The 22,863-nt window shown below is 36.7% G+C and overlaps 1 protein-coding gene across 1 annotated transcript in view; it reads right to left on the bottom strand.

The window, feature by feature from the left end:
• HACD2 (3-hydroxyacyl-CoA dehydratase 2) overlaps window positions 1–22,863 on the bottom strand; it is an 89,558-nt gene that overhangs the window by 28,246 nt on the left and 38,449 nt on the right. The window contains exon 4 of the mRNA XM_059920964.1: window positions 1,345–1,433. Within this exon, the coding sequence (XP_059776947.1) occupies window positions 1,345–1,433 (89 nt within the window). The remainder of the gene's footprint in view (window positions 1–1,344; window positions 1,434–22,863) is intronic.

The raw sequence follows: 22,863 nt of genomic DNA, 5'->3' as shown, positions 1-22,863 counted from the left end.
GAAATTAAAAATTCGAGTTGCTGGTTAAAATGGAAAGGAAAGAGTGCGTACACAAAAGTAAAGGAGGAAGAAATACAGGTTAAAAATGATTTATAGAAAGAACTTTGAAACCAATGAAAACAGTAACTTTTCCTTATTCCAGAAACAATTAAGAATGAGGTCAAGGGGCAATATGCTACATTAGGATTTACTTGCCTGTTTTTGACTTTTTTTTTTTTTTTTAAGAAATGTGATCCTGTTTTTACTCTAAAAAGTGATCATGTAAAAGTATGAGATTGTTTTACATTCTTCCTACATAGAAAGTGTAGACAGACATCTTCAAGGAGTGAAAGAGCTTAAAAGAAAAAGTCTGTGAATCTATAACAAAAACAATAACTTAGACAATTTTGCTTAAAAACTCATTAGCTATGTGCATTTTTCTGTATGTATATCATACGCCAATAAAAAGTTAAAAAAATCATTAGTTAAAATACAAATGAAACTGTCTAAATAAATCCTGAAAAACAAAATGTTTTGACAGGGATTTCAGAGTAATAGAAGACAAAGAAAAAACCAGAATAATGCTAACGGATTAGCACATTTCATGAGGCTAAAGAACCCAATAATGCTGGTGATAAGTTACTGGGACTGGAAAACTGAAAAATGAATCTTCCTGGTGGCTACAGGTACTCTTCCTCACGATGACATTAGCAAGTAATAACTGACTTTTAAAAAGCCAAAAACATACTGGAAAACAACTCCCTTCCCTGATACCAGAAAATGAAAGCTTAGTTGTAGATTTACACCCATGGTAATGATGTCTTTCTCCCCCCAGTTCTTACAAGAAGCATCCCTGGGCCTGCCTGGGTGTCCACCACCCCAGACCTCCCAGAACCACTAGACTCAGCACACTTGGGAATTCCACTAACCCTGGTGGGCTGGGTGGAAACAAGTTTGTTTCTCCTGGTCCTACAAAGATTGGACTGTTCTGGGAATGCATTAATGTCCCTCACTTCCACAACGGTCCCACTACAGGATGAAGATGTCCAGAGTTTATGGTGCTGGATCCAAACAAGAAAGCAGAAAAATATAACTGAGGTGCAGACCACACCCATACCAGCCAAATCTCCAAGGGAACTGAGATTTCAGGACTTTGTGTAATCAGTCTTCTCTTTACAACACTGCATATTTGGCGTATGTTTCCCACTAGTAACCCAATTCCTATAGTACAAGTGATTTTTATCTGGGCTATACTGATATGACCTGGAGTTCCATCTTTAGCCATAACACACATGTGAGAAAAAAAAGTTGACTAATGTTTGTTAAAGCTGATAGTATTTTATTTTTGTCAATTTAAACACTTACCTCTTTGACGCTATGTGTTACTGCCCATATTAAAAAAACTCTTGACATCACCTGGAAAGAAGTCAGGACAACAGAAGATGGAACAATTCCTGAAAGAAATTTTAGGATGGGTAAATAAATGTATTGTACTAAGTTTCAAAATGTAATAGATTTTCTAAAACATCCAAATTTTAATGTTTAAAGCCAAAACCATCATGAGCAACTGAAACTTATCTACATTGCTATATAGACTATGTTTTTCTATGCAGTCAATACTAAAACTTTTTTCCTCCCTCAAAACAATAAAATTGTTAATGGCAATAGCAAACCATAGAATCTAGGTACCTTTCGTAGGTCTTTCAAAACCACTTATACAGGTAGAGAAAATAAAACCACTGCTTAACCTTTAAAATTAGACGTTGAAAGTTCCTTTTGCAATATGCGTTTCAAATATGAACAGGCAACTATGGAAGGAAGATCAATGGTATTTATGTCACTGGAATATTGGAAGCCCCTGGATATCAGACTTGATATGATATACTATCTAATGGTTAAGTTGGCATCTTTTATAACCCACTTGAAGATTCTGCCAACAAGTGGACAAAATCAAAGTTTATATACCATTTCTTCTTACTTTGTTCTTAACAGTAAGCATTGGTACAATTATCTTCCCAATGTTCTCAAGTTATAACACTGGAATCATGTTTAGTTATTTTAGATAATCATCAAGTTCTGCTAAGTTTACCTTTCTTTGGCTTCTCCCTTCAGTTCCTACAACCACAATCTAGAGACCAGCCACCACCATTATATAAAATTCTTCCCTCCTTTAACTCATCTTAAACCCAGCAATAAGTCATTATCTGAAAACATTCTCCTATCTTTGTAACTTTACACTGGCAAGGAACTGCTACAAAAATAAAATCTGGAAGCAGAATTACGGGTATGCAGTCCAGTTGCCCCTCCATCATTTCTCTCTGGTCTTACTGCTACCAGCAACTAGACTTACCAACTTCCTGGACCTGTCAAGTTGCACGTGGGCAACTGCACACTTGCCAGGAGCCTCTCACCACGGGTTGTAAATTCTTCTTCCGCTTTAAAACTAACCTCATCTTCAATACATTCAGTGGACTATCCCTGATCAATTTTCATTCTCCTAAGCCCTCTAAAATACACTCAGACTTCTAGACATTTATATAGTTGGACAAACTACAACTTGCCAAAAGACCATGTGCAAATCATACAAAGCTCTATAGGTTTGGCTATGAAAGAAAATTATATCTTAGAATGAGTTTTAGAGATCTGGGCTTTGAAGAGGTAGGGTTTGGTTCTCAAAAGCAAGTAAAATGGACATGTCAAGCGCAATGCTTGGCATATAAAGATGCTCAATAAACCTCTGTAGAATGAATAAAAGAAAAATATAAATGTATGGACATATAAATCAATGGAATAGAACTGAGAGTCCAGAAATAAACCCTCACATTTACAGTCACTTGATTTTCAACAAGGATGCCAAGACAAGTCAACGGAAAAATATTTATCTTTTCAACAAATGGTGCTGGGACAATTGGATATCCACATGCCAAAGAATGGATGGAGCTGGGCTACTTTCTTACACCATATATAAAAAGTTACTCAAGATGGATCAAAGACCTAAATGTAAGAGGTAAAATTATAAAACTCTTGGAATAGAGTTATTTACATAGATGTAAATTTTGTGACCTTGGATTAGGCAATGGTTTATTAGATATGATACCAAAAGCACAAGAAAAAAAAAAGGGTTTTATCAAAATTAAAAACTTATGTGCTTCAAAGGACACCATCAAGAAAGCGAAAAGAAAACCCCCAGATAGGAGAAAATATCTACAAATATATATAATAAGGAAATATACACAAAATATATAAAGAACTCATAATTCAACAATTAAAAAAACTACCCAATTTAAAAATGGCAAAGAATTTGAATAGACATTTTTCCAAAGAAAATATGCAAATGGTCAATAAGCACATGAAAAGGTGCTCAGCATCATTAGGGAAATGCAAATTCAAATCATAATGAGATACACTTCACGCCCACTAGGATGGCTATCATTAAAAAGACAGATAATAACAAGTGGTGGTGAGGATGTGGAGAAGTTGGAACCCTCATGCACTGCTGACGGGATTAGAAAATGGTGCAGACACTCTAGAAAACAGTCTGCCTCAAAATGTTAAATACAGAATTACCCTATGACCCAGCAATTCCACTCCTAGGAATATATACACCCAAGAGAAATGAAAACATATGCCCACACAAAAACTTGTACATGAATGTCTGTAGTGGTATTCATATTAGCCAAAAAGTGGAAATATTAAAAATGTCCATCAACAGATGAATGGATAAATAAAATGTGGCAAAGCCATACAAGGGGACATTAGAAATAAAATAAATAAAAAGTAATAAATAATAAATAAAAGGAAATGAAGTAATGATACATGCTACAATATTAATGAACCTTAAAGCATTATGCTGAGTGAGGAAGCCAGTTACAAAAGATTACATGTTGTATGATTCAATTTACATGAAATGTCCAGAGTCGGCAAAATTATAGAGACAGAAAGTAGATTAGTGGTGACCTGGGACTGGAAGGTTAGGAAGAAAATGGAGAGCGACTGCCAATAGGTACAGGGTTTCTTTCTGGGGTGATGAAAATGTTCTAAAATTGATTATCGTGATGGTTGCATAACTGTAAATATTGAACTGTACATTCTAAATGAATGAATTGAATGATATATGAATAAACCTTTTATTTAAAAATATGTACGAATGAAGTACAGAGCCTGATGATATAATATGTAATACTGCCAAAGAGGCTAATTAGTGAGTCAAACATTAAGTGTATATACTTAGCCAGATCGCATTTCAGGTAAGAAAAACTAAAAAAGATTGACAAACAAAAGTTTTCCTAAATGAGTTATTAAGCACTTGCCACTCAAGGAAAGATCACCACTCTTTCTAGCTTCTTTTTTTTTTTAACTCAAAGACCAGCTCATCACATACAAACATGATTTTTTTTTTCCTTTTATTTCTGCTCTTTCTTTTTTTACCACTGAAACAATGGGCTAGACTGCTAACGGTCTGAGCAGTGTTCCAGGGCTGCTGCTATATTTGGGTAGGGATCAAAAAAGTCCAGGATCTGGACCTCAGATTTCCAAGTTCAAAAATCTAATTTTATGCCACTCATGAGCAAGAACTAGGCTCTTGGGAGACTGACTCATTAGTCAAATCCTAGTTAATAAACCAAAATGTCAATTTATTCACTTGTAATAGAGGCACAGCCTTTGTAATTACTAAATGACTGGGATTTTAGAGACCCTCATCTAGGGGTGCTTTTTTCTGCTGTCAAAATCAGAATGCTTTGTAAGTGTGACTTTAAACAGAGGCATTTGGGAGATCTGAAGATGAATATCACAATTCAGTTACATACAGCTTTATTAATTATCCCTTCTCTACTATAAAGCTCCCTTTTCTAGGAAACATGAATATTTATATATGTTTCCCTTTCAAAAGTGCTAAACAAAAATTATCTGATTGTTTTCCTTAAAAGTAAGTTTTGGTAACCAAAAACAAAGATTTACTTTTCTGGTAAACTTCCCACCAGTCTTTTCTTCTAAGTATATTTTTAAATACAGTTCAACTTCTATTGTTTATACTCTTTGTGGTTTGCTTTCCTCATTTAACATTTTAAGAAATTTTCTATCTTACAACATATTCTTCAAAAATTTTAACTTGATTCATAATATTCCTTTGAGTTGAATATATTTGTTTACCTATTCTCCTTCTGTGAGACATTTAAATTGCTCCAATTTCTTTTTTTTTTAACATCTTTATTGGAGTATAATTGCTTTAGCTCCAATTTCTTGATACTATAAATGAAGTAATGCAGTATTACAAATAACACTTAAAATTTTTTGAGGCTTAGACCTTTTTTTTAAAAAAGGATTATTTCCTTGGGACAGTTCCCAGAGGTATAACTGCTAGGTCAAATGGCATGAATGCCTTTAAAGCTCTTGAAATATACCGCCAAATTGCTTTCCAAAAAGTTCGTATCAATATACACTCCCACCAGCAGCATACAAGAGTGCCTGCTTTAGCACAGCCCCAACAGTAAATTTAAATCTTAGTAAGTTAGGGAATAAAAAGCCAATCGATGCTTTCTAATTTGATGCAGATAAAGAGATGTTTCTGGCTTTGCCTGCAGGTGCTTCTGCATTCCCTATCCAGGGAATCTGCCTAGTTAGGCACCTGAATTTTTTCCAAGTGATGCCATCCATACCAACTCTCACTTAGCTTCTATAGCATATGAAACTACCTCAACCAGTCACCCAGCAAATAGCACTTCTGGCCCTCACCTGACAGCCCAATCTCAAAATGCCTTCTCTAACAGATCAGTAAAAAGGCCAGTGGGAGGAACGAACCCTTTCATAGGGAAGACCATCTGAAGTCCAGGAGCTCCAAGTTTATCCTTGGATTCAAGCCAGACAAACAACAGAGGGCCACACAGATGAAACATATTAGTTTAGCTCTGAAAAGAACTGACATCACCGAGTTGGGTTTATTGTTATCATCAGGTCGGTTTCATAAGAACTGGTTAAAAAATTATTACCTTATTTGCTGTAGGAATGGTATGCAGTGTAATATCCACCCTATCACTCAATGCCCCTTCTATAAAGCCTCAAGTGGGAAATTTGTTTAAAAACTTAATGTTAAGAAGTGTTTGCTCCTCTCCTCTCATCATTCCTCTCCAATGATAAGAATTATAGAACTCAGTTGCCCTTTTCAACTTGGTAGTCAGAAAGTTTCAAGCCAAATATGAAGCATACTACATTACTATATTTTGTGTTTAAGTTACCACAAATCCTTGTGGAATGAGGAATATAGATAGATAAGACAGACCAGATCCTCTTTCTTTTCTAGACTTCTTACAGTCAACCCCACTGTGTTAACATTTGTTATACCATTACCCTTTATTTGAATACAATGTTCATTAACGTAGCATGTTTAAACTACCCAAACCGCACATTTTTTTTTTATTGTTGACTGCTTCAATTGGTTGTTTCCAAATGACGGAGAGATTCTGCCATCTTATCAGTAAGCTATTACTAGATCAAAATTCATTCAAAATGATTACTAGATATCTATTATTTGTTAATTTAATTCAACAAACATTTTTGGAGTACCTACTCCATACCAGGTACTGTTCTTCATGCTAGGGTTACAACAGTGAAGGAAATGTCCCTGCCCTCATGAACTTACACTCTCAGGCTATAACTGATTTACTTTGGGATAGCTTTATTTTTAGCACGTTTTCCCTGAAGTTGATGTGAGGCTACTAAACATTTGTAAATTGGAAAATGGCATGAGTACTTCTTGGTTTCAGAAAGATATCTCTGTCAGCAGTGTGAATCTTTGGCAAGGCAAGGTTATACACTGAGAAACAATTATGAGAATTTATGTTGAAAAGGCAGTGAACTTTCGAAGCAAAACACTGGCAGATAAAAGAAACACAGGCACTTGTGTGAGTGCACATAATAAGTAAAAGCTGTATAAAGGGGATTTGGCAATCAGTTTCTTGTTTCTCCAGAACCAGGGTGCTCTGAGGACTCTCCAAACAGCTGAGCCCTGCAAAGTTGAGTAGCACTAGAAATCCTCCCTGCCTGGTGCAGCCCTCACAAGGGCCAGGGTAGTGGGATTGGGAGACTGGCTACGTATGACCAAGACCAGGTTGAAAGTTAAGTACAGGAAAGGCAACACAGGCTGGGAGCAGAGTAGGATAGTGTTCAGACGGAGCCCACTACCAAAGCAAGAAAGGAGACACAAAGTTGGTGCCAGAAATTAAACTAAATGATGGAAATTGAAATCAGAATCTCCCTACCGAAATTCCAAATCCACTGAGCTAAAAGTAATAAACATTAAATAACAACAACAAAAATCACTAGCAGCAGCCAGAAAGGAATGGGGTACAACTTTATGCCATATATTTTAAAAAGTCCTAGCCAAGAAAGGATTATTGCACACCTCTTGCTTTGTTCCCAACTCCCAAAAAGTGATATTGGTGAATCAACAAAATCGCAAGAATTTTCACTAACAGGCCTAGATTTGGAGAGAAACACAAATTTCTGACTGGAGTGTAACAGACGTGGAGGCTGGAAAGTGATGGGGAAGTAACTAACTGGGAGCCACCTCACAGAAAGGCTAACTAAGCCTTTCAGACCCCACAGAGTTGGAAGACTGGTACAAAGTTCCCTATGAGGACAGGATATACTTTCTACAGGGTTGAGGAATCCCAGGATGAAGTGATTAAATCTCAGAAGGAAGAGCTCACGTGTTTTTAAATAAGTAATCCGTTCACACTGTTCAAAACTTTTAAAGTATAAAAAGATACACAGAGAAAAGTCTCCCTCCCAGTCCCATCCTACTACCACTCAGGTGCCTTTCCTACAGGCAACCAATTAATTTTTTGTCTATCATTCCAGAGATATATTTTAGGTATACAACAGCAAATAGGTAAGTCAATGTATAAAGATACATTTATATACTCTTTTTCCAATTTTTTCCATAATGACAGTCTTTTCTTCTTTTAAAAATATCCTGATGGGGCTTCCCTGGTGGCGCAGTGGTTGAGAATCTGCCTGCCAATGCAGGGGACACGGGTTCGAGCCCTGGTCTGGGAGGATCCCACATGCCACGGAGCAACTGGGCCCGTGAGCCACAATTACTGAGCCTGCGCGTCTGGAGCCTGTGCTCGGCAACAAGAGAGGCCGTGATAGTGAGAGGCGCGCGCACCGCGATGAAGAGTGGTCCCACTTGCCGCAACTAGAGAAAGCCCTCGCACAGAAACGAAGACTCAACACAGTCATAAATAAATAAATAAATAAACAAATAAAAGAACGTGAATTTCTTTAAAAACAAAAAACAAACAACAACAACAACAACAAAATATCCTGATGATCTTTCTATAACAATACATGCATACACTGTTTTAATTACTGAGGCTTTATGTTTTAATATCTGTGTACTCTCCTAAGCCCTACCACCATGCCCTCAGCATGTAGAAAAATATATAAATCAGGAAAACCTTCATCCTTAAACTGTAGCCTAGAGGGGAAGACAACTGAATCTTAAATACTGTGGAAATGCAGTCAGGGAGGATTCAGTAACACAGCAAATAAAATGGCTGGACAGGGCTGCTTGCCCTTTAGCAAGACGAAAAGACATGGCAACCATATGAACATAATGCAAGAAAAGAACAAAAATAAAGCATGCATTGACGGCAGGAGGAGAATTCAGATAGATTCGAAGCACAAGAAGGATCTGAGGCACCACTGCTGACTTTTAAGATGGAGAGGCCATGTGCAAAGACTGGAGAGCAGCATCCAATTGCTGACAGCAACCTCAGGCCAATAATCAGCAAGGAAACGGGACCTCAGCACTATAACCACAAGGAACTGAAATCTGCCAACAGCTTAGAAGCAGATTTTTCCCTAGAGTCTCCAGATAAGAACTCAGCCCAGCTGATACCTCGATTTTGGCCTTGTGAAATCCTAAGCAGAAAACACAGCTGAGCCCACTCAGACTTCTGACCTATAGAACTATGAGCTAAATAAAAAGGTGCTGTTTTAAGCCAAAAAAAAAAAATTAAATCAAGAATAAATAAAATAAAGCATGCATTGCATTTAGGGGAAAAGTCAAAGATTAAAGCAACTGGAAGGAAGATAATAACTACAGAAGACAAAGACAATCCAACACAAGAATAATTGTTATCCCCAAAGTAGAAAACCCAATATATGGAACAGAAAATGTATTTAAGGGTGTAATCCAAGAAATGAAAGAACTAAATTTGTACTGAAAGAATACACTGTATCCCAGAAAACAACTGATAGTGAATAAGTAAAACCAAGAACTTTCTTGGTTAAAAAAATAATACTTTGGGATCCAGGAAAAAAAGCAAGTTACCTACAAACTGGCAAGAAAATCAGCCTGGCTTCAGACTTCTCCACAGCAACATTCAATGTCAAAAGACAATGAAGCAACACTACAAAGGTCTGAGGGAAAGAAAGTATGTTCAAGAATATTACACCCAGACAAGATGTCATCCTAGTGTAATGGCAAAAGGTAGACATCACTAAATATGAATGAACTTGTCACATAATGCCTATGTGACTGACGCTGAGAAACACATGTTGTCAGAAATTCAGCCAAACAAGATATAAATCAAAATAAAGAACTCAGGAATGGAGAAGTCATGGCAAAAGGGCCCACAGTAGGCAATGAATCCATTCATATATAACACTAAGACAAAACAATTATGGTTATAGAACAGAGTATAAATGCTTATAGTTTATAATATTATTAAATTAGTAACAATTTAAAAGTGGAGTCAGGGAAGAAGAGATGGAAGAATTAAGAGATATTGCCTAAAATATTGTTAAATGTAATTCTAATCTAAATTTTTCATAATCTTTTTGTTAAACTTTAAGGGGCCTTTTAGTAAATAATATATCTCTCATGGTTAAAGGTTTTATACCATATTCTTTTTTTACAAACTCAATAATTTTAATGAAAAATAGCATGTATAGCATAAGCTATATAACTTGATTTTTCTATCCATCTACTCTTTCTTCCTTATATTAATATATATGTGAAAAGAATGCTCCCTGGGATGATGTTTATCTAATATAAATGACGATTAGCACTACTGGTACAATTTTTTAAAAACTTTATGTACTTTTACACATTGTTTGAACTCATAAAAAACAGTTAAAAAATTTAAATTAATAAAATCATCATTCTTAACAAGAAATGAAACATTTGGCATCAGCAAAAGATAATTCTGGAATTGAACTAATTCCAATCTTAAATAGGAATTTTCTTAAATATTTTCTCTTAGAGTACAAGCTATTCTTAGGGAAACAGAAAATATTTCTGGCCGAAATGAAGAGAAGGGTGGGAGTATGAAATTCAAGGAGGAAGATGACTGGCTTCTTTTGTTTTTTAAAGAAGGATTGACAGAAGATCAATTTTCTTTTCTTTTTTTCCAGAACATAGAAACCTGGCCATGCCTCCTGGGCTTGCAGCACCTGGCCCCCCCAGAAAGCAATTTTCAATATATTTATCATAACCACACTTACTTTATTGAGCTCTGACAAAAGAAATTTGTGTCTTACACTGAAATCAACAGCAAAATTATGGTATTTATATGATAAGCTCTGGATTTATTTGAGATTGGCATTTCGAAAAGATATACTAAACTGTAAGACGGCATTACATTTTGTGTTAAAAGGATAATGTTACTAAGTGCTTATTTTTTACCAAATTGAAATGGATATAAAGGAAAGCATAAGAAATCAGGTACAATGATACTTCATGTGTCTAGCATTGGGAAAAACCGTGTAGTTAGAATGAAATCTTTTCCCTTTATGTGACAAAACTTTAAATACAGAGGGCATGTATACCCCAGATATGTGCTTTAGGGTCCAATCCAGGGACATGCTACTAGCAGTCAACTTACTCAAACTCAACAGTATGAACTCAACCAAAAGAAAATAAGATAGAAAAATAACTTCATGCGGGCAACTTTACCCAGCATTTCACAGTGTGAATGTGTGCACCGGAGTGAGTGGTGGTCTCAGGTCTCCTGGCCATGTTGATTGTGATTTTGCTGTTCAAAGATAATATAATATTCATCTAATGAGGCCCTAAATGCGAGCCAATTATACGGCGAGCTAAATACGGCATTCAAATGAAGGAAAAGTAAACACTTTCAACACTGGAGGGAAAAGTGCCTGTGCTGGACTCACTGAGAGTCGATACTAACTCGTACTGTTGTATGAACAATTTCAGGTGTTTTTCATTGGAATTTTACCTCTACATAAGCAATTCCACTTTAGGAGACAAAGCCACAGGATATATATAACACATCTTCATGGTTCATTAATTTTCCCTGAAATTCCGGGGGGAAATCCATTTTTACATTAAAACATAAAGAAGGGGACTTCAAAAGTGCTTCATATTTATGGCAAGTTATCTGGTCTTTATTCTCAAACCCCTGGAGAGTAACTACACTCCTCACAGATATTAGGCAGACTTGAGTAAAGCTGGAAAAGCACTATGATACATAACAAAAATATAAGGTAGGAAGTTGAGTGTATGGAAAAAGGGGTAGAAAAAATCTCTTGAAACCATGGGAGAAATCAATACCTAAATGGATGTGGTGAAGGCCTGTACACTTGCTTGGGGCAGAACACAAACTTGGCTTAGAGCTCCTTTATGACTAATGTAACGAGAGAAAACAATCCACGTATAATTCAGTGTACATGAAAAAAGCAGAACCAAGGGGCTCGTTTTTGTTTTGTTTTTTCTTTGGCCACGCCACCGGGCATGTGGGAACTTAGTTCCCTGACCAGGGATCAAACCCACGCCCCCTGCATTGGAAGCGTGGAGTCTTAACCCCTGGATTGCCAGGGAAGGCCAGGGGCTCGGTTTAAGCCATGTACTTCTATGTAAAATGGCTTTGACTACAGTAGTAGTTTCAAGTTTACTGGATGTCCTCTATACACTTTTCTGTTTGTTTTTACTGTTTCCTGTTTCAGATAGTCGGCTCTCAGAGTGTCTGCCACTAGCTTGCTCTTCCACTTAACTGAGGTTCTTACATGTAAAAAGTAACAGTAAATTGGCTTTAAGAGATCCAGAGGCCTCTGAATGAAATGAGCTCTGGAGGGTTTTATCAAATATCCAGAGGCTTTTCATTTGTTTGTTTACTTGTGGGGTCTCCATTTTTTAACAAAGTTACTGGAAGTCTAATCTCTGAATGAGAGCAAAATATAAACATAAAAAAAATGACACATTTCCAACCATTCTGAAGATAACATATTATAAAAGGGAGATACATTTTGAAAAAGATGAAAACATAAAAATATTAGAAGCCATTCTCAAAGAGGACACAACAAGTCAATTATACAACAAGTCAATTATAAGTCATGGAACATCACTCAAACCTCTATATTATAGTTAGCATTCCAATAGCAAATTGCCATCTGATTAGTTTTACTGTTCATAGAGCTGCATGTGTTTTAGATCAGACTGTTAAGTGCAGCCTTGAAATAGGGACAGTTCATATACATTTCACCAGCAAAACTACATCATAAGCTTTTCTTAAAAAAAAAAAAAGATTTATTAGTATCTCTATTTTTACACTTATCAAGTTTTGTCTTAATATACTTATGAAAATTCTATTATGTAAAGCTTTTTCAAAAGGCTGAACCCAATCTGATTGTCACTTACTGGAAATAACAGAAGATCTAACATCAAGTTTGAGAGTATAATCATTTCCTTACTACTTGAAAAAACCAACAATCACAGGATTTCACTTAAGCAAACCAAGAAATACACTTCTACTAAACCATGTTCTTTCTCAGAGTTCTGCCAAACGCTGTGAGTAGGGAAGGCAGATTGAAGATGAAGTTTAACTTTACTAGAAGGTTGTGAAAGGCTTTCTTGGGAAAGAAAGAGCAAGTAACCACAAGGGTTATTTAAATATGGTGATCTTTAGCTAAGAAAATCTTGGCTGTCAGAGTTGGAAAGGATCTAAGAGATCAAGTTCGACTCAATTCTTGATAGATGAGGAAACTGAGGTGTGAAGAGGTAAAGTGACTTGCCAAGCTTACATGATAGTTGAATACAACAAATTAATATTTATGTTTAAAATTTGGTGGTTATTCACAAAGAGGTTAATTATTGGTCAATATATAGCTATAACAGAATTAAAATATTAGCAACCAATATGACAAAAGGTTAACATTCGAAGCACATAAAGACACAATTGTTTTTGTCTTTTAAAAAATCAAGACCCTAATGGACAAATAAGCAAAGGGCATAAGTAGATAATTCACATAATAAAGAACATAATAAACAAACATGGAAGTATATACAATTTCATAATTAGCAAAAAAGTAAGAAACAAGAGTAACCTATGATTTTATATGATTAACTTAGTGAATATTAAAAATAATCCTTTGCAATTCAATTTGGCTATTTTTTTTTGGCCCCGCCCTGCAGCATGTGGGACCTTAGTTCCTCGACCAGGGATCAAACCAGCGCCCCCTGCAGTGGAAGCGCAGTGTCCTAACCACTGGACCACCAGGGAAGTCCCAATTTTGCAATATTTTTGTTAAAAGAGTCTTCATACTCTTTGAATTAGTAATTACATGTGAAAATGTATGCAAAAGGCATAATCCAAAGACTAGAAAGTTCACATATCAACAGACATTGGTTGAAAAATTAATATTTAAAAATGGGGACAACCTAAACATTTTCCACTGGGAGGCATGACAATACATCTAATTCAGTGAGATATTTTGTAATTAAAAAATATCAGTGACTACAAGATAAGCGTGAAACACCCTGTCATATCAGAAAGTAAGGACACTAAAAAGGTGACTGAGGTTTTATCATAAAGGACTCAGAAGACAATCTGAAGATGCTCCCACTGGCCAAAGACGGTCAATTTGAGCATTAAAAAGAAGAGATACAATGGACTGAATCACACCAGATATGTTAAAATTCATGAGTTCACGATGATAAAATAAGAAGCAAAGACCTTCACTGTCCCTTTGACATGCTCTGATTTGTGGTGGAGGAAGGGGTGTGTGTGCGCGCGTGCACGTGTATATGAACGTGCATGCGTGCATCCATTAGTATCAGTGCCTGCCTGAGTCAGGAACATGACACCTCTGGTTCTGTATGAGAACAACGGTGTATAAAGCAACATGAAACGTTAGCCCTCATTTTGTTTTAACTTACAGACTAACGTCAATTGTTCTCAGAACTGGATTTTTTCCTCAAAATTGAAACTGCTTTTCCTTTTGGGTTTAATGAAGTATTGCTAGTTGAAGCCAGTTTGACATGGTGACAGAGCTGTTAGACTGATGAGAAGTGTTGCTGCCTGATTTAAAGCCAAACCCTGAACCCTTTTAAAGAATAAAAAATACTGGGCTTCCCTGGTGGTGCAGTGGTTGAGAATCCGCCTGCCAATGCAGGGGACGCGGGTTCGGGCCCTGGTCTGGGAGGATCCCACATGTCACGGAGCAACTGGGCCCGTGAGCCACAACTACTGAGCCTGCGCGTCTGGACCTGTGCTCCGCAACAAGAGAGGCCGCGATAGTGAGAGGCCCGCGCACCGCGATGAAGAGTGGCCTCCGCTCGCCGCAACTAGAGAAAGCCCTCGCACAGAAACGAAGACCCAACACAGCCAAAAATAAATAAACAAATAAATTTATTAAAAAAAAAAAAAAGAATAAAAAGTATTGTGTATGGGAAAAAAACCCACAAACTTGTGCTGGTTTTCTTTAGAGGATTCTGGGAAACCAACACGTTATTCTGAAAACTGGTAAAGGGAGAAAAATCAAGCTTGAAAAAAAAGAATACATATATCTTGTTATGTCACAAGAAACTAAGGAAAGCAGTTTGGAAAGGGTGAAGGGAACTGGATAAGTGGAGAACCAGGGTGGGACAGGGGCTCACTTTTCACTGTATACCCTTTCATGAATTACCTATTTGAAAAATAAACTCATTTAAGTATCACTATAGAGATTATGTAAAAAAATGGAAAAATGGTTATATTAAAGGAAAAAACTCAGCAATCAAACGGTAGCCACTCTGATTATAATAATGTAAAAACCGTATATGCATGTAGACCAGGCCTGGAAGGAAACACAGAAAAACAAAATTGCTGACTAGACTTGCAGAATTTAGGGCATTTTTTCCTTTACATTAAAATGAATTCCCTTGTTATAATGTTATTTGCCCAATAAATAATGTTAAGGTGGCATTTAAATGGGAAACATAGTATTTTCACTCTGTTACCCATACTTGTAGGAAAGCCCAGATATTTGAACCTTGAGCCCATAATCAAGGCACTAAGAACCATTTGCAGGCAACTTGACTCTTACTGTAAGCAAGAGATCTAAGAAGGATAAAAGAAAGGGTATACTGCGGGCTGTTCATACAGTAGATGTTAAAAGTACAATGACTCTGCCCAGCTCTATTTCCCATTCCTGCACTAATGCGGGGGTGGAGGCGGTGGTGGCATTCACTGAGTAGGAGGCCAGCAGAACATGGAAAGAGCCTGTCGACAGCGCATAAAAGACACACACTGAAAACGCTACTTGCAGGAGGAGTGAAGCTTGTCAAAGTACTGCAGAGGCTGGGAAAGTGAAGAGAAGAGAAAGAGCAATTATAACCTGAACCTAACAATTCCTCAGCTAAATTTAACTAGAGAGGTGGAATATATCTGCAGCTTGAAAACGATAGTCAAATGAATGTTCAGGTACAAAAAGGCCCAACCTACACAGAACTTTAAAGGGTCACTGTAAAAAAAATTTCTATTTTCATATCAATCATCTGCTATTATTCTGAATATATTTCAATTGTGAACCCCCCAAATAAAAAAATGGGCTTAAGGAGGTATAAGGAAATCCTAGGCTCAGAGCAAAACCTTTTATTTCTTGTTATAAGTCAAAATCAGTAAGGATTTATTAATGTCAAGCTTTTCCAGAAACATTACTTTAAAAACTTTTAGCTATGAATAATGAAAATTAAACAGTAACTTTCATTTACCTTTTCAAGGTTGAAATGAAATTATTTATTCGAAGCCTTCCAAATTTTTATGTCAAGAGATATCTCAGTTAATATACTTATTTACACTGAACTATGTTCACAAATAGTTCCTAAATATATTACTTAAACACCTAAAATACATTATCCTAAAATACAAATACTTTATATGCATTAAAATGTACATCAAAAAGGTAATGATAACTATTTCTGGGTAATTAGATTAAATTGATTTTTACTTTCTTCTTTTTTTTTTTTTTTTTTTAATTAATTTATTTATTTATTTATGGCTGTGTTGGGTCTTCGTTTCTGTGCGAGGGCTTTCTCTAGTTGTGGCAAGCGGGGGCCGCTCTTCATCGCGGTGCGCGGGCCTCTCACTATCGCGGCCTCTCTTGTTGCGGAGCACAGGCTCCAGACGCGCAGGCTCAGTAATTGTGGCTCACGGGCCCAGTTGCTCCGCGGCATGTGGGATCTTCCCAGACCGGGGCTCGAACCCGTGTCCCCTGCATTGGCAGGCAGATTCTCAACCACTGCGCCACCAGGGAAGCCCCTACTTTCTTCTTTATGTCTTTCAGTATTAGCTGATTTTAAAAATAATATGCATGTGTCACTTTTATATAGAAATAAGGTTATTTTAGAAATAAGGCCTTTTCACTTAAAAAAAATCACCACAACATGATTTAATAGCCACCATATTACAAATTCTGTTAAAAATAAAAATGGGTAGAAGTTCAATCAAAACAATGTATAACTGTTTTCACACACAACTGATTTACAATTATTTTAGCAAAAAAAAAAAAATCACATGTAATCAAAAATCTAAGTTGCAAACAGCTTTTGGAAGAGTTTATTTATTCAGGTACCCTCTATTCTAATAAAGACTTTGCTGGGAGGAGCTGATCATATATAAGGTCATTACTGAGATTTATGATCACGTATATTACTTAGGGGTACTGAGATTTATGACCATACATATTGTCTAGAGGTAAACCAATCTATGTTTTTGCTTTTCAAATCCAACTTTAAAAATATAAAGCAGATTAATTATTCACATCAAGTACTCTAATATCACTATATTCTGTTGCCAAGTGGATGGACTCATGGATTGCTCTACTGGCTCAAGACTTGAGCAACCATTCAAATCCTTTGTGGCAACCACTACTGGTTGATTATTCACCGTGCATTTTCCTCTCTTCGTTACTAACAGAGCACTGATCTTATATGGAATAGCAGTGTACCCTGCTAAAACACTGGCTTCTTTGGAATCCCCTGCAGTTGGAGGAAGCCATGTGGCACAGTTGTGACCAATGAAAAATAAACAGTTTCTGGAAAGCCTTGCTGTGCAGTCACTTTCTGCCTGTAATGTGACATGACACCACATAACTCATCACAGCCGTATTATAACGACAGGACCACATGCACCAAGACAAAAGTGACACACTTCCATGAACGGTAGAGCAGAAAGACAGATTTCTTGTTAAACGTGAAAAAGAAACTCCTATTTGGCTAACGCACAGTAGTCAGAATTCTGGCACGTATAGCCAAATGCAATCCTACTTATATACTCTTTCTTTTACAGTTGAGAAAATGAACCAAAAATCTGAAGGGAATTTGAGTAGACTTAAGAAGTCAAAGTATATCAGAGTGCAGGACAAGGTAACACTTTTAAAAAGAAGCTATTCCAATTACACTTTCCAGTCATGAAGACTAATGGCATCTGTAAGAAAGATGGTGGAAGTTTGGTGTAATATTTTCTTCTGGTTAACAATTTCCTAAATCATCTATAAACCAGATTTCATATCTCAAAAAAAAAATCACTAATATTTTATGTCCAAAAACAAAAGCAAAAAATCTGCTCTCTTTTGCAATTTTGACATGTGGTATTCATGAGCATCTTTTAAAAACATTTTTCTGGAGCCAAGAATGTGGCTTGCCAGGTCAAGATCTACCAGATATAACCGCAGTATTTACTGCAACATTTAACTAGTTAAATGTTAAATAGTTAATGTTGTTCATTAACTATGAACAACATAAATAGTTCATTGCCCTTAAATAAATCATTTTTCTTTAACAGTGTTGGAAATGTGATTACCCTATTCCCCCTGCACAGATTATTTTAAAGAAAAACTCCACCCATAAGCACCATACTCTATCTAAGCAAATCACCCACAGATCTAAGATGAAAATGTTATATGAAAGGAGATAAACTCTAGAGAGCTAGAAAATATGTATTTTACTTGATTCTTCACAGTAAACAAAGTACTATGAAGAATCACTTTGTTTTGAACTCCAAAGAAGTTTAATAAATATTTATGGGCTGAATGTGTGAATGAACCCTAAGAATAATGAACACAGATCATATATCCCAGAGCAGGTTCCTGTAAAGTTTAGGAGAAACCTCTTTTGAGGTTAGAGTTTCAGAGTGGAGAGAGATACCATTTTCTCATGGTGTGTCATTATGAAGCTAAATCCCTCACAGGCTATTCTACTACAGGTGGAATCTACACCAAGTGTCACCAGCTTATTTTGCTCCTACCACGTATCCCTAAAGTACTTGCCAAGATGACCAGAAACTCTGTATTAGGTGCTATCTGTTAGACCATGATTTACTTTAAATTATATAGAAGTAAAGGGAGAAACAATTAGGCTATGTTGTTGCTCAACGTACAACAATAATACGAAAATCTACTATTAATTGAGAGTATTCTATGCATCAGCCATGGTTCTACATCCTTTACTTATATTAACTAATTTACTTCTCACAACTCCTATAATAGGTGCTATTATTATTCTCTCTCTTTTTTTTTTTTTTTGGCTGCCCTGTACAGCATGCAGGATCTTAGCTCCCTGATCAGGGATTGAACCCAGGCCCTCAGCAGTGAAAGCGTGGAGTCTTAACCATTGGACCACCAGAGAAGTCCCTATTTTTCTCCTTGTATAGATGAAGGGAACTGAGGTCCAGAGAAGGTAAGTAACTTGCGCTAAATCACACAATGAGTAAGTGGTAGAAGCAGAATCAAACCCAGGCAGTCTGGCTTCGGAGTCCATGCTCTTAACCACTAAGCTATACTACCTCCAACTACAGGAAGGAGAAAATCAAGCAAAACAAGCTTGTGGATGGTTTTAAAATATGCCCACAAATTCTTTGATACTCCTCCCTTTAAGAGGTAGCCTACTTTTCCTCCCCTTGAGTGTAGGATGGACTTAGTGCCTTGCTTTGAAAAAGAAAAAGGTAGGAGTAATAGTGTGTAATATTAGGGACTAGATCATAAAAAGCACTGTGGTTTCCTCTTTGCCCTCTCTCTTAGATCATCCACTCCGGGGAACACTAGCTGCCGTATCATAAGGGACTTTCCAGCAGCCCTACATGGAGAGGACCAAGTGGTGAGGAACTGAGGTCCCCTGCCAATAGCCATGTGAGTGAGTTATCTCAGAAGCACATCCTTCTGTTCCAGTCAAGTCTTCAGCTGACTGCAGTCCTGGCTGGCATCTGACTACAACCACGAGAGGCTGAGCCAGAACTACCTGACTAAGCTGCTTCTGAATTCCAGAAGCATAGAGACTATGAGATAGGAAATGTTTGTGATTTTAAGTCACTCAGTTTGGGGGTAATTTTAATGTATCAATAAACACAGAACCTTTCATCAGAACCATATTTTCAATATAAAATTATATTTTAATATATTTTGTGTAAAATATATAAAAATTTGTGTAATTAATATGTGTAATTACATAATTACACAAATTGTATAATTATATAACTATCTGTAATTATATATATGTATAAGCACATATAATGTACATGTTATATATATAAAATATATACCCACATATATGTAACTACATGTAATATGTAATTATATAATTATATGTAATTATAAATTAAGTAAAAAATGATTTTGAGTGTCTGCTCATTCCCTGGAAGCAGTAACCATTCTAACCACTGCAGAAGGGTAGAACAACATATCCCCAATGTCCCTTCAAAAGCTACTCTATTTACTTAATAAAAAATTAAACAACATATATTAAACATATATACATGTAGAAAGATTATTCCTGCCTTATATCATCACATACTTTTTACTTTTCCTCTTTTCTTATAAGTCAATAAAGAAATAATACATTCCAGCTCCAAAAGTCTATCATAAGAACAAACTGTCTATTTGATTCCTAACAGTCTATTCAAGGTGCTAATTTGCTATTATTTATAGACTCGATTCCTTTCTGAGCAGCTGTCATTAACAGAATAACTTAGGAGTTCAAAACATTCTTTATTCAACTCAACTGCCTCCTGGAATTGTTAGTCATATATCTCAAGGTTACAACTATGATAAAAGCTAAAGATGAACCAAGTCTCAAGAAGGCTATGAAAAAGAGCCACCATTACATACACTAAGATTAGTTGACGCTCACTGATTGATATTCCGTTAAAGCCCTCATTTCTAATCATTTAGGTCTCTTTTATCAGATTGGAGGCTTTCTGAAGGTGTTTCCTGCACCAATGTTTTAACTGTTTGTGGCTTTCAAAGCACTCCAGAGCTGTCATTTGGAAACCCATGTATGCCCAGAAGACAAACACTAGTGTACCTCGTGGTGTAGAAGGGAAACAGAGAAAACAGTGAGCTGGCTTCTAGTCTAGAAGTATTTGATACTTTGTCCACACCATTCTCCCTGCCTCAGGCTTTAGAAATGGTACTCTGGCCTCAAGCTGTCTCATCTTAACTCAAATTCTCTAAAGGAAGAAGAGTAGAGGCATGACCATACCTGGGCAATGAAGGCTGAGGAGAGTCTGAGAACAGGAAATGCAGAGGGAACAGATGAGGAAGAAAGTGGAAAAAGAAATGGAGAAAACGAGCAAAAATGAAGAGGCAGGAAAAATAGAGGGGAGGAAGAAAAGGCAAGAAGGAAAAGAAGGAGTAGAGAGATTTCAGAGGAAGACATGAGAGCACAGAGAGAATAAAAACATGGAAAGGAAAAGAAATAATGTTCCTCAAGGAAAAGCGAGCAAGTGTGAGAGAGAGAGAAGGGTGGCGGGGGGGGATAAATGGTGAAAAAGGCAAAGAAGCGGGGGAGTCATAGCTTACCTCTAGGTCTCTCATTAGGCAACTAGTAGAAACTGGGAATGCCACTAACAGATCCAGAGAATAAGAGAAAAAGCAGGTCTGAGATAAAATGATGACTTAAGCTTTATACATCTTGAGTTTGTGGTGTGCATAGAGGAACCAAGTGGCAATGTTCATCTGGGCAGCTGGGTTGGAAACTCAGAAGGCTGGTGTGGCCCAGAAGAGAATATGTGGGAGCCAATGAAGCTATGGGGAAGGTATGGTGAGGTCAAAGAGGGAAACTGCACAGGGAAGAAGAAGAAGGCTAAGGACCAAAGCCCAAGTATACCAATATTTGAGGGACACAGAGAGAAAGAAGAGCCCATGAAAGAATCTAAGGACAGGTGCAGGTGACCTAAGGCATAGGAAGAGAGCTAGGAGAGAGAATGGGCAGGTGGAAGAGTGAACAGCCCCACTCTGAGAAGCAGCAAGGGAACTGCTGTCCTTATGGAGAGTGAGGTTTCCATTAAGGTAAGAAAGTTGAGGAATTATTCTGTGAAGACAGAGGTGAATTTGCTTAGAGTGGAAAAGGGTTTCAAAAAGCATTGTCACCTCTCCTTCTGTGCTCCCATACCCCTTTGAACTTATCCTTTGGGCAAAACTTTTGTCACACTCTGCTTCATGTTTGTGTCCTTGGCTCAAGAACAGGATGGGGTCTGCTGATATTTGTATTCTCGGTGCTTAGTCAGTACAGTGCCTGTCACCCGGCAGAAACTCAATAAATGCTTGGAGGTTTTCTGAAGGGCAATGGGAAGTATGCATTAGTAAAAGCCTTAAAATATGATATTGCCTTTGACATATTTCTATAAATTTATCTATAGAGACTAGTCACAACTGTGTATAGATTTAGCTACAGATGCAGTTATTTGCAAACTTTATTCAACAAATACAGCATTGATTAAAAATCACAATATGTCTACATAATGAATACTATACATGCTCCAAAAATTTTTACTGACCATCAATAACAAATAAACCTATACAAAACCTAAACCCTAGCACAACTAAAAGATATAGACAACTACAGACTCAAATCACACGTAAGTAGAACTATAAACACCAAATTCCAGCAGAGCCATGTCTTGAGCCTCTATTGCAAATCTTTATGGAAAGTTAGAGTCTGGGAAAATGGCATGTTAGCAAGAAGAGAGGAACAGAGGGCTGAAATTTGAGGTAAAAATTCCCCCAGGAAGAGGCAGTCCACCCTAGACACAAAAACACTGAGAAAAACTTTGTCGATTAGACTAACGACAGAGAAGGGAATTACTTAAGTCTGTGGGACCCGAGTGGCAATCTCAAAAAGGCATTACTTCTAGGGAAGAAATGGGTAAAAGGGAAGGGAGAGATGTGGTTTAGTGAATGGATGGTGAAGGAGGAAGGAGACAGGAGGAAATCTGCACTCCTGTAACACAAATGAGAGCTCAAAACAATTGATAGGCATACAAATCCTATTCCTACTGACCTCCTCAAACAAAAAGGCATCCTTTGAAGAGACTACACTTCACTATGTTTACAGATAAAAGTGTCCTCAAGCTAGTAATCTTATAAATCAAACCAAACTTCCAACACTAGCCACACAATGAATACATAAAAGCAACTTATAATTGTACAAAACTACTATCAGAAGAAAATCAAAAATGAGGATCAAACATTTTAGCTAATGAAAATGCACTCAAAAAATAAAATCACAAAGGAAACTTTAACACAACACTCCAAACTGAATATTATTAAATAAGCATTTGAGTATATGAAAAATTATTTTTAATCAGAAGTTCAAAAACTAAGAAC

Source organism: Balaenoptera ricei, chromosome 4, assembly GCF_028023285.1.
Source record: "Balaenoptera ricei isolate mBalRic1 chromosome 4, mBalRic1.hap2, whole genome shotgun sequence".
NCBI lineage: Eukaryota > Metazoa > Chordata > Mammalia > Artiodactyla > Balaenopteridae > Balaenoptera > Balaenoptera ricei.
Note: the sequence above shows the minus strand (reverse complement) of the source record. Positions and strands in the feature narration are given on the sequence as shown.